General features: G+C 37.0%; 1 protein-coding gene across 2 annotated transcripts in view; it reads right to left on the bottom strand.

The window, feature by feature from the left end:
* Positions 1 to 1,578: 1,578 nt before the first annotated feature.
* The window catches only part of bmper (BMP binding endothelial regulator), a 38,651-nt gene continuing 26,964 nt past the window's right edge, over positions 1,579 to 13,265 (bottom strand). For both annotated transcript variants that reach the window (XM_007574708.2, XM_007574710.2), the window contains 13 exons: positions 12,309 to 12,391; positions 11,954 to 12,044; positions 11,428 to 11,510; positions 10,352 to 10,451; positions 10,161 to 10,270; positions 9,536 to 9,670; positions 8,989 to 9,093; positions 5,503 to 5,548; positions 4,914 to 5,065; positions 4,060 to 4,261; positions 3,596 to 3,938; positions 3,120 to 3,250; positions 1,579 to 2,714 (listed from right to left, as the gene is read on the bottom strand). In XM_007574708.2, coding sequence (XP_007574770.1) covers positions 2,533 to 2,714; positions 3,120 to 3,250; positions 3,596 to 3,938; positions 4,060 to 4,261; positions 4,914 to 5,065; positions 5,503 to 5,548; positions 8,989 to 9,093; positions 9,536 to 9,670; positions 10,161 to 10,270; positions 10,352 to 10,451; positions 11,428 to 11,510; positions 11,954 to 12,044; positions 12,309 to 12,391 — 1,763 coding nt within the window. In that variant the 3' untranslated portion in view covers positions 1,579 to 2,532. The remainder of the gene's footprint in view (positions 2,715 to 3,119; positions 3,251 to 3,595; positions 3,939 to 4,059; positions 4,262 to 4,913; positions 5,066 to 5,502; positions 5,549 to 8,988; positions 9,094 to 9,535; positions 9,671 to 10,160; positions 10,271 to 10,351; positions 10,452 to 11,427; positions 11,511 to 11,953; positions 12,045 to 12,308; positions 12,392 to 13,265) is intronic.

The following is a 13,265-nucleotide window of genomic DNA, read 5'->3' on the forward strand; positions in this document are numbered from 1 at the left end:
GCAATTTTCATATCATTTTGATGTAATTTATTACAGGAAATATTATTCAAACCAGTATGGCCTTGTGGGAAAAAGTAATTGTTCTCCCTGATAAATCATGAATTAACTTTGATTAAACACATTATTTGGAAGGCTGAGTTTAATTTCACTAGCCTCATCCAGGCCTGATTACTCTCAGATGTGTAGAATAAAGAAATGACTTAAACAGCACCTGTTTGACAACATGAAGTTGGCTAAAAGAAAGCAGTAGATGACAAATAGTTAATGAAATCAGTCAGGAAAAGGTTACCAAGCAGTTTCTAACGTTTTAGAACTCCAGTTAGTCACGGTGGGAATCATTTTCCATATGGGAAAAAAAAAAAAAAAAAGACCAATGTTGAACCTTCCCAGAAGAGGCCAGCAAACTCAAACTACTCCGAGAGAGCTTCAGTGACTCATCTAGGAGGTTGCAGAAGAGCCCAGAGCATCTGAAGGGCTGCATCAATCAGAGAAGTCAAAATTACAAACCACTGCTGAGATAAAAGTTTCACATGTACAAAAAACATCTTGATGATCTAAATGTTTCCGAAAAAAAAGTTGTTGACTGACTAGACAAATGTTTAAGATTAAAATAAGTGAGTCAAACCCTCCAGCAAGTCCAAAACTGAAACCCTACACAAAAAAGAGAGATGCTGTGGCATAACTTTAAACAGGCTTTTCATGTTTAAAAGATTCTTCACTGGCTGAGTTAAAACAATCCTTCAAGGAAGAGAAGAAGAGTGGGCCAAAATTCCTCTACAAGGGAAACAACTCATTTTCAGTTATCACTGGTACCTGAAGTCAGTTGTTACTTTTAGGACGCATTTACTTTTACACTTAGGACCAAGTTGGTATTGAATGTATTTTTCTGCTTAATAATGAGAAAATCATTTTAAATTTACTTTTTTAAAATTTCAATATTTGTTTCTTTGCTCTGAAATTTAAATGTTTAATCTGAACCATTTAAAGCAAAAAAAAACAAAAACAAGACATCTTTAAAGGGGCAACACCTTTTTTACGGCGCTGTGTATATCACATTAATCCAGAATCGATTGGACAGCATAAAAATATCTTAAGAATGAAATCCATACAATGAATAATTAGATACATTTCTGTAAATAAAAACTAACTTTCCACATATTATTTTGTATATATTTAATAATTTAGGCAGGTTTATATATAAAGGTACGAAAATACAATTTATCTAATATTTGTTCTTTGTTGCTTTTTGCTATTTCTGTATTAGGTGCAGAAGTAGCAGACAAAACAAAATATAGAAAAAAAAATATTTAAATATCTACAAAAAACAATTAAATTCTCACAATATTTGAAAATAACATTTTGCACTTTTTATGCTTCTAATTTGTTCATTTTTACCTCTACTACTTTATCTATATTCAGCTACATTTTTTAACAGATTGATTTGGTTTTTATTTTTGACTCCTTTGTCACTCCCTATAATGTTGCTCCTAGTATTGTAATTTTCTTGTATATTTGATTCCAGTTTGACTTTTTGTAGTATAAACATTTCCAACATCAATCTAATTCTTCCCCGTTTAAATATAGAAATATACTTCAATATTCATTTACTATAAAGAGCAGAGACAGTAGTCAAAAAGGAACTTCGAAACAAAGGATATATTGCTGGTCTTAAATAATTATCGTCAAGTGAAACATATGTTTACATGAACACCTTCAGGTTTTATACTATCCACAACAAACTGTACACGGAGCTTTAATACAATACAGTACTTATTCCCTGCAATGGTGCAATAAATGAGTCACATTTGGGCATTTTTCTTCAAACAGTAACACAAAAGTACACAACAAATACATAAATAGCTTTTTGTTTCCCTTTGAATCAAACAAAACAATTAGATTTCTTGGTTCTGGCTCTTGCTACAACATGTCAATGAAGGATATATAAATTAACATCAACAACACATAATAATTAGAGCAATAATAACATAAAAGCTGTTTTGTCTTTTATATGAATCTGGTAAGCTTACAGTATGCACTGATGGAATAGAGATCAGCCGGGCAGTTTGATATGATGCATCAGAAAGTTTCTCAGTAATGCACAAATCCGTATACCCAGTGTCTCCAACTTAAGTCTCTGCAAGGAGGCACCTGATTGGCTCTGAGACGAATCCTCTGGCCCAAGCAGCTTCTCAAAGGCCCAAACCTGAACGGTCCTCAGATGGTACCCTGAGTTTTTTCTTGATATTTAGTTTTTCTTCTAAAAATGTCACAGTACTTGGCATCAGAAGAGGCACAAGAACATCTGAGATGTGTCAGTCTGTCCCCCGTTTTTTGTTTCTCTTGAGTTGAAAGTCACTGCAGCACATTTCTTTGCAACATTATGGACCCTGAGTACCATGGTGCCTTAGATTGGTAGGCCTGAACCCATTAGCGTCCTTAGCGCTCTTTTTGTTAGCTTGGTCCTCTAGTTTGGACACTACAGACGAGTCTCCCTAAATTAGCCCCTCCCACTCAGTCAGAGGTTAACAAGGGTCACCGTCCAGGGCAGGACGTGGGTTTGATGCAGCGTCCCTGGAACAGCACCAGATTGGCGGGGCAGTGGCAGCCGGCCACGCAGGGTTTATGGCACGGTCCGATCTCATTCCAGTTGTCGCAGGTTTTAATACATCCAGGACCGCAGGTGTCATAGACTGCATCATGTTTACACTGGGTGGCTGGGAGAAAGAAGTTGAAAAAAAGAGAAAATCAGGACTTAAAGCATGAAAACTAGATGTAACAAATGTCTCTTAGCCTCATGCTTTATTTTTAAGCACAAACACACTCGGTACGTAAAAAGCAACATATAAACCAGGTTGTTTTGTTAGCAAATCCATACAGTTAAATGCCAAATTCTTTATACTAGTTTTATGATAAGATGCATAAATATTATTTGGGATAGACCAAACTTGCTATTTTTCTCTCACTTTGAGGATACATCTACTGTAAACACATAAACTATGCAACACCCTTAAGGTGAAAGTAAATCAGAAAGACCAGTATTTAGATCTCAAGGCATCTCTATTGTGTTTCCTCTGCTATGTATTAGTCTATGGGACTGGTGATGAGTCACAAACACTAACCCATGCAGACGTTGTCAGGCTTCCACTGTACTGGCACTCCTTCCCTCTCACAGGCTCTGCTGTAGGCAATGAAAGACTCACAGTAGCAGTTTTTATGGACCGGACACTCACACATGTCTGTCACACACGACCTGCAAAGAGCACAATATCATTTAGTGTAGAACAGCTTCACTTTCACAACATTAAGTCTGAATTTTGTCAGATATTCTTTAAAGTAAGATTTTTAAATACAATTAAGATTCCTATATCTTCAAAGAATTTGGGAATGGCCAGATGACTGTCATTGCTTTGTAAGCTTCTAACAGGTTGGTTTACACTTTTTGTTACATCAAGACACACCTCAAACACACTGATTGATTTATGAAAGAGTAGCACAAAAGGACAAAGACTCTTATCACATGCTTAATCAGTGACAAAGGGCTTGTCGACAAAACAGTCAATTCCACAAAAAAAAACAAAAACAATCTTGTTTCTACCTGTAGAACGGCCCAAAATCAACCACACGGTGGCACTTCTGAAAATCCCACGACTTTAACTTCTGACATTCTCGGTGGGCCCGGAGCTTGACTTTGACTGTGCCGGGGCACAGGTGGGACGTCGACCTGCGAGGTGGATGCTGCTGGGAACAAACATCATTTCCATCGACTCGCCATGACTCAGCAAATTCGTCCACGTCGAACTTCAACAAGCCGTCACCCCCGATGGTGTCGTCTCGCTTCTGACCGTTGTAGTTCCCACAGAGGCCGCAAAGGCGACCGCGTAGGTGAGGAGCAGCAACCACTTCTACAAAACTGTCGCCATCCCAGGTTATTTCTAGACCTGTAGTGTGAAAAACACAGCTTAGGGACTGTGGATTTACTATTGAAAAAAGTAAATAAGGGCTAAATTTTCAGTTGCCCAACAATATCCAAATATACTGTGAGTCTTAATGTGTCCCAACCTGCAATGGTGGTGAGTTTAAGCAGGTATCCATCCAAATCGATGTGCACCCCAGGGCCGTGGTACGGCAGTGCAATGCGAGTCCCATTCCTTCGAACTGTGAGGTGCTGATGCAGACTGAGACTCAAAGCGCCGAGTCGAATTTCAACAAACTGAGTCCAGGAGAACGAGCGAGTTCGCCGAGCATCGTTCTTCACCAACACCTACAATTAAGACAAATTTGACTTACTACGCTAATATTTAAGCTTAAGATCCTGATGTGAATTTAAGTCTATCAACCATTTCCAGTTTTTTAACAAGCAGCTGTTTTGGAAAAGGTTGGTTTTAGAAATGTGCACCACTCATTTGTATTCATTCCCAGCAAATAAGTCAAAATCATTTGAGGTGGATTGGGTTTATTTTTGTCCATTTCATTCTTATCTGCAGAATAGCTTAACATCTGTAGGAATGGATAGAAAGTGTCTGTGAAAATCTTTTTCAATTATTGCCTCAGATTCCAATTTAGGTTCAGGCCATTCTAACACTTGAAGATGATTTGGTCCAGTCCATCCGATTGTATCTCTGGCTGTAAGTTTGGTGGTGTCACAACGATTTGAGATTAAAGGAAGTGGATTTTATCATGTAGGTGACATCTGAAGGCTGCACTGGATTTAGGGGTAAAGAGTAAAAGTGGCAAATTACAAACACAAGTCACACATTTCAGATTGTTAATCATATTTTTTTTTAAGTATGTTTTATTTTCCTTCCATAGTGGAAAAGTTTCCATATTGAGCTGAGGTGAGTTTTTTTCCTTCTATTTTTCATCTAACTTGGGATAAGCAAATTTCCGCAACCTCTGTTTACCTATTTACCTACCGTGAAGCTGTTGATGCTGTTTCCTGGCATTCCAGATTGGGTCCCGCCACATTCACGTGTCAGCACATATTGACAAGTTCCCTGAAAGTTAAAGGTCCTGCCATCAAAGGTGTTGTAGTGAGGGTCACCAAAGACTGTGCATACCCCAGGTTCTGTACAGAAAAAAGACATAGAAAGGGAATGTTTGAAAAAAAAAAACATGGAAAAGATACTCTTGCTGTTTAAATCTGAGTAACTATAAATAATTGCAGTGGAAGAGCAGCAGACCACGAAACATCACAAGCTTTAAAACGAATGAATCTGAAAAACCTGAAATCCAACTCCAGAAACGGAATTTATGAGAAATACAGAAATATGTGGCTCTAATCTGCCTTGCTCAGAAGTGAAACCAGTACATGTGGTGTGGTAAAAAGTCTGCCTTGCCCAAATAAAACTACATTTTATTTTATGTGCAAATGAGGTTTAGAGGGTATTTGTATTACTGAAATAGACCATGCTGGGGGATTTCTGCTGAGGAAAAATGACCTGAGGACAAACCACAGTCTGGACCAAAGTTTATTTAATACTCCAATTAGTTGGACTTACTCACTTTCAGTGCAAACTGGACAGCAGCCGGTTCTGTTCAGGATCTTGTTCTGTAAGGAACGAGGTGGAGGCATTATTCATTCTTATCAACAAAAAGAAAAAAAAAAGACGGAAGAATAACTGGCTAAAAGTGATAAAATTTATAACAGATCCACTTAATTAATGGTAGGACTGGAATAAACAGACTTTCCAGTTATTGGCCTGAAAAATACCAGTCGGAACCATTCAAGGATGAATTATCCAATGGGTGAATTTGTTCATATCCCTTCATAATCATAAAGTATTGAATCAAAATCAATGTTTGAGTCACTGTTATCAGTACACAACATATTGAGTGAAATTAAAAATTAATTTATTATTTTAGATTCTTTAAACTTTAATTCCTTTCAGAAAAGCTGACAAAAGTTGCATGTGAAAAGCTAATTTACATTCACAAGATCATCAAACTTTGGACTGAATGTTTAGTAAAAACATGGATTGTGTTTTTCTAAATTTTTGTAGTTTTTCATTACTTCTAAAATGGACACACTTCTGCCAATTAGCAGAGCTAATTGCTTGTATTGCGCTTTTGCTAACTTCCCTAAATTATTTTTTGAGGTAAATTCTAAAGTTGTAAATTACTTGGCTGCTTTGCACATTTTCAGTTGATCAAAGTTAAACATCTGTATTGAAGTTTTGGTTATCGGTTGTTAAGAGTGTTAGCGTTGGTGTTGGTCTCTTCTAATTTTGAAGGGGTGAAGACTGTTTACGCAGCAGATCCGTTTCCTCTCCTCACATTCACTTTTTTCTTCCCAATATTTTGTTTTGTCCAAACAAAATATATACAGGAACACAATAAAATATAAATATTAGAGAACAATATCTAAACTTAAATACAAAATATAATCTTTGTAGTCTTGCAACGAAAAATATAATGTTAATTGAAGTCAATGCTTTAGCATAGCTTCCACAAAATACTGTGTTTTGTAGCGCTTTAGTATTAGCAGAGCTAATGTTTATGATTATTGTTTTGGGATTAAAATAACTAACATTTTAGTTGGTGGTACCCACCAATCCTCAAAAGAAATGGTTTGTGTTTTAACAAGTTTATAGTCAAATCAGGGATGCCACAAATATAACACTCCAACTGCGAGTAATGGACTTTGTGTAACAGGAACCTCTGTCTATGTGTGGGTGAGTATGTGTGTGTATGTTTCAACCTCCATCAGAAGAGCAGATCAGAGAACTCTTTTACACGCAGTTTCTGTTGCCTGAGGGTCACTCTTCATTTGCACCTCCTTCTAAACGACGACCCTCACTGATGTAATGTTTTTCTAAACTTTAAGCCTTAATTCTGAAGCTCGAGCAGCAACCCCCGTTTTAACTCTGACTCTCCTTTGAAAGCCTGGACAGACCAGCTCTAAAGTCCTTTTCCTCCCCTGTCTTTTTCATGCGCACGCCACTCATCTGTCATCGCTCGTAGACGTTCTCTGTACTCCCAGCATACGCTTCAGTTCTATCCTCCACACAAAGGCCACTCTCAGTCTTTGAAGAGTGCACACACACACACACACACACACACACGCACGCACACACACACACATAGAGGAATACACACTCCCTTTCAAAATGCACACACAGTGACAGATTAGTTTTCAAGGGCCTAAATATAGGGAACCTCTTCTCTGCTGTCACTCAAACATAATACAGACAAAAGGCTGTTCGGAGACACGCTGTCTCCAAAGGGGACCCAGACACTCGGCTGACCTGCTGCTGACCGCAGGAGGACGGCCTGGGAGAGATTGTGTGTGTCCATGTGAGCTTAGAGAGTGTGTTGTCAGTGAAGAGTCACAGTTGTGACCACTAAGGACAGGTGGAGCAGTTTGTGTGCTGTAAACGACCAGATTACCGTCACAAATTAATCCAGAACTGAGCCAAGATGTGGTTCTCTCAGTTCTCCTTACATCCAGCTCTGTTTTAGAAAGAAGTGTTTTGAACATGTTTTCAAAGTTTGGATTCATAGTAGATGCGAGAGGTAGTGCATCTCTTGACATCAGCTGATCCTGGACACAACCAAATTATCTTTATTACTTCATTGTTGTTCAATAAGTGATGTCACCTTCATAGCAGCTGTTTTTTTTTTCTTCCTGTTTTCATGTTTGTTTTGGTGATGTACCAAGAGACCAGAATGTTTTCCATCTTGCTCAACCCACTGGAAAGTTAAACAACTTTTCTAATCAATGAACAATGCACCATGCATAAGCACTAAAAGGTCACATTTCAATATCGGCCATGTTGCTCCTTCATTATTGCAAATCTTTAACAAATAAACTACATTATTTGGTGGATTTCTTTAATAAAATGCTTCCATTTTGGGCCTTGTGAAGCACTTCAGAGGTCTGAAACAGTTTAATAGTGATTCAGAACATATTGTGAAGCAGTAAGCAAATTATCACAGGTTTTGTTCAATTTATAGCACTTTTTTTTCACTTCTTGCAGTCCTTTTCACTCTGAATCTTCACAAACACTGGTGGCATGAGAGTGGGTGAGTTATAATTTGATGGTTTTATTTCCCAAAGTATAATTTCTGTGTGTAAATGACACAGCCCTTAACATGGTTTTCTCCCATTCCAAATAAAACAACAAGAATGTCCATAAATAATAGTGATAAATAGATACATTTTAAAAATCCAGTTGTCTTAAACAAAAACATAAACAATTCCCACCTCATAAAGAATAATAATGATGAAATTTAATCTGACATGACAAATCATGTTCATTGGAGAGAAATGACAACACAGACCACCAACATCATTCTGCAGTCTCCAGCTCTGACCGCGAACAACAGGTGAGGGCTTATTGTAACCACTGGAAGCGTGTGAACTTGGACTAACACTGACACCAGCTCTGACTGCATGACCGGTACCGGTCGGCGGTATGTCAGGAATCCACTCCATCACCCGCAGACCGACAGATGACTTCGGAGCGACTTCTGCGACAGGTGAACGCAGCACAAACCTCTTTTAAACTCAGCATGCTGCTGCCATTTAAGAGTTGTAGAAAATACCTAAAACCAATTACCAGTTTTTTTATTATTATTATTATTATTAATCTATGGTTAATACTAAGTATTGACCAGAAGGAAATTGCGCAAGCTTAGGAAATCTAAAATATTAAGATCTTATTCAAGTAAATATTGTTTTATTCTATTCACCATTAAAGGATGGCAATTCCTACACATAAATCAACAGACAGTGAAATAACAATGTAAGAATATTTTCTTTTTTGTGAAAAGATACGGGAAAATAATTTTTAGATCAGGCTAATAGATTGTGTCGACATTTTGGGGCATTTATGACTTTGGAAATGACAGAAAGTCTTGAACCATACCATGCACCTGTAAGATATACAGGTTGTTTGGGAAAAGACAAAATAACATTCAAGTTGCAAATCTAATAAACGGAAAATCCAGATGTACGTCTACAAGTAGAAGTGAATCTCCATCACTCACCGAGGGGCAGCTAGTGATCGGCACACACTGTTTGGGCCGACACTCGACGTTGCCTTTAACACAGGCACAAAGAGTGCAGTTCACTGACGACCACATGTCTCCTTCCTACGGACACAACAGGGTCACAGAATTAGAGATCATATATAAATCTACACATTACATTCAGACAGCATGTCATAAACCCAACATCTGCATTGCTTTTGCTGCTTGCTAATTTGGTAATGTTTGAAGCACCAATATTAAAGCAATGGTCTGTAACAATTGCTTTAATCTACTGCAATTTGACTAGATGGAACAAATCTATACATAAAAATCCGATGCAACTAAAACAATGTTTGTTGGTTTGTCTAAGCGTCTAAGCTAGTTTAGCTTAGACGCTATAATGATCATTCACCACAAGGGGAGCTCTCCAGTCCATCATCTCATTCATCATCCTATTTATTTATCAATCTATTCATCCCATCCATCCATCCATCCATCCGTTTTTTAATCTTTATCAAAAAGTGACCAATCTGTCCATCAATAATCCATTCCTTCTTGTCCTCACCCTGTAGATTTTGTTCCGCACTCTGCAGTACTTCACCTCCTCCACCTTCACATAAGACAAACACTCATCACAGCACTGACTGCCCTGGCAGCTGCCTGGACGTGAGCACCGCTTTTTGCACACCACTGTTGAATCCTTAAGGGACAAGAAACAGAGAGTTAATCACTTTTGATCCTAGATATTGACACACTCTGCATAAAAAGATATAGAATAATTTTTCTGCACTATCTGACAGTAAATCAGATAAAACATGTCCGGTCATTCATGTGTTTCCTCGTGGTTTTCATAATAGTATTTATTGACCAATCAGAGGCTTAGAAAGCCAAAAAATATTATCTGGGCTTTCTGAAATTATTATATTTCTTCAAATTACTTTGAGAAATGTGTTAAGGACACAACATAAAATGTAATTGTACCCAAACACTTAGAAAATATATGTATACTTCTGAAATTGAAGACATTTTTTGGTCTGAGTTAAAGTCAGAAAGTGGAAAAAAAATTGTAAAATAAGTTCCAAGTTCTAAACAAAGAATATTCACATTTCATATTATTGTCAAGAAAAGAGTAGTAAAATAAGTTAAACAGTTAAATCTGTTGTAATAAAAATGAATCTCTGAGAAAGTACCTTGCATGTGCAGGTGGTACAGTTGTTGAGCATAAAGGAAGTACCATTCTCATAGACATCGCTGTGGAAAAGACAACTTCCTAAAGAGAGATCAAACACCTTCCGCTGACCTGGAGGAGAAAGAAAATCACGTATGAAGAAAATCACATAAACAGTGAGAGCTTCACAAAAGAGCTGAAGCTCAGACATACCTATACACCTGGGACAGCACTGTCCAGGAAGGGTGTGGCTCAGGTGAGCAGGACACGACAGCACAGGACACACTTCTTTCATGCATAGAGTCCGTCCTCCCTAAAATAAAAAAAACATAAATCCCAATTACCAACATGCATTAGTGTGGTTTCATGTTTGTATATCACATTAGCATCCATGTTCTTACACTCTGTCATAGATGTCAGTGTAAATGTGATTTGCACATAAGCCAAATGTTTTGCCATGTGGGCCAAAATTGTCAAGCTGAAAGTAATCAAGCATCACAAACATCAGATTATTTTTAATAAAAGTGCAAATGCAAATTCATTGATTATTTTTTTCTTTACCTAAATTTTCCAATATTTTAATGAAATACACAACAAAGCACAATTGTTGAAGAAATTAGATCCCTGAATCATGTTGTTCCAGAAGAATTAAAAAAGGTTTTTCTCCTGTGCCTTTTTTAAAGTAATGCATGCAGTTTCTTTCATTAACAAAATCAACAGACAGATTAAATTAGCATTATTTTTTAACTGGGGATAGGGGCCATACACAATCATGTGTATGGCCAAAAAATGGCTCCCCAGCCACACTCTGTGCACCTCTGGCCTATTTTATTGCTCAACCTCTGCTTAAAACAAAAGATAAATACATGAAGAACAATATTTTTCCATAACAAGTTTTCATAGATACATCTTGACACAGCATTTTAAATGTCAGACAGATACAGTAAAATCATTCAGCATCATAAGGAGCTCCGTTAACTTTGTAAATAAACAAGGGAAAGTATGATAACAAGCTTGCATGAGCATTTGTTTAAAAATCCTGGAGGTTGTCCTTATTGGGTGTCAACACATTAATACTTTCATGTGTTTATGGACCTGCCTGAAGGGTTTGTTTGTCTAAGGGGAGATGCTGGAGGGAAGCAGGAACATGGGAGGAATTAAAACGGGGAAAGCAGAGGCAGATGTTGTTCCAACCAGAAATTTGTGACTCCTGAGAGACTCCAAAGCTAACTCATTTGCAGGACAGAGATCCTGTTGGGAAGGTGAATTTATGCTGAATGTGTACTCACAGTGCACATGCACTTGATGCATGGTTTGCCTTCAGGACTGAACTCTTCCTTCTCTTTATAAAGGAGACCCTCAAAGATGCAACCTGCAGCAAAAGATGTAAGCATATTTTATTTAGAAGTCCATTCAGTTTATTAAAGCATGTTTTGTTAAACTCATTAACGATATTTGTTTTGAAAATGATTCACTGCATTAAAACAGATGAAAAACACAGAAACACCAGTTGAAAACATAAACACATCTTGAATCTAGTGTTTTACGGTGAAAATAATACCAATGTCTGAATAACAATCAGAAATACTACAATAAATAATAGATACTGAAAAGTCTAAAAATTTGTAAATCAGGTAATAAAATAAAATAAAAACAAATGCCAAATTATTTTGAGTACAAAGCAACTAAAATGATTAAAAACGCTGCTGTTGATATGTTTTTAAATAAACTTCTTGAGTTCCCTCTAAATGAATATGAGTAGAATAAATACATATGAAAACTTTTATCTGTTTTTACATTAAAACCAGTACTCACCTGGGCAGGTCGGACAGCACTTTTTTGGGTGGATTTTTGGGTTTTTGCAGTGAATGACACACTGAACCTCCGCCTCTGTTATCACTCCTTCCTGAACAAGAAGAAAATGACTCCTTCAGCTTCACATCTAAAATATATCACCTTTTATAACACCTTTTTTTTATTTTCCAACCTTTATCTGCTATGACACAGTTTGGATCTTCTCTCTTATTTCAATCCTCATTGATTATTGCATGACAATCATGTTATTTTTATCCATCCATGAGTTTATCTGTCCTCTGGACTTTCTCCAGTCTTCCCACTTCACAATTCCCACTTATATCTGCTACCAGTCCCATATATCTCAGAGAATCACCTGACAGCGTCTTGTTTTGCAGGGTTTGGTGGTGGTCATCCAGGATACAGAGCTGTTATAAGACCGTCCATCTAACAAGCAGCCTGAAGCAGATACAGAGAGTTAATGGTTAGATTTATTCTTTTAAATTCTCTTTACATTCTTAACATTTAGAAATTAACCAGCTGTGGCACATACGGCATATTCAGAAGATGCAATTGTAACTATGCAGATATCTTTTGGTTGGAAAATACTTTTTTCTGTTCTGGAAATGTCTTCTATTAGACAAAACAGTGGCATTGTTTGTTTCAGGTTGAACCATGAACACCTGAATGCTTAAACAGGTCTGAGAGAGAAAGCAGCAATGGAACAATATCCCTAGAACAACACACATAAAGTAACTGCTTTATAGCTGAGAATTAAAGTGTGATTTAGTGCATGAACTCATCACAGGACAAAAACATAACCACTTCATCTTCCCAGATGTAAATCTCAAATATTACCCCTCGTTTTCTGCAAATGCTGAAAAATCTTTTTTTCTCAGATCATTTACAAACTGCAGGTTCACCAAGAAGAAAATCTGCAAAGGTAAAATTGTGATTCATGAACTTCATGATTAACATAAAAGGCAGCAATGAAACTGGAAGATGCTTCTAAACTGTAAGTAGTGTGATCAGATAACCCATTATTTCTCAAGATAGTTTTACTTCTCTTATGTCAGGAGCTACATATGATATGCAACTGTAGGCTTACTGGCTTTAAAGTGACAGCCAGCATCAGTGCATGTTGTCTCACTAGAACATGTGTTGCAAAAACACAAATTGATGTTTGATTCTTATAATTTCTTCAAACTATATATTTTTCTCACCCAACTTTCTTTTCTAATTTAACTATTTAAAATCCCTTCATAAAAAAATATAATACTTTTTCTGATGTCAAAGTTAATAAAAATATTTCTCAAAGTAAAACAATACTAAA

Source organism: Poecilia formosa, unplaced genomic scaffold, assembly GCF_000485575.1.
Source record: "Poecilia formosa unplaced genomic scaffold, Poecilia_formosa-5.1.2 Scaffold359, whole genome shotgun sequence".
Classification (NCBI taxonomy): Eukaryota; Metazoa; Chordata; class Actinopteri; order Cyprinodontiformes; family Poeciliidae; genus Poecilia; species Poecilia formosa.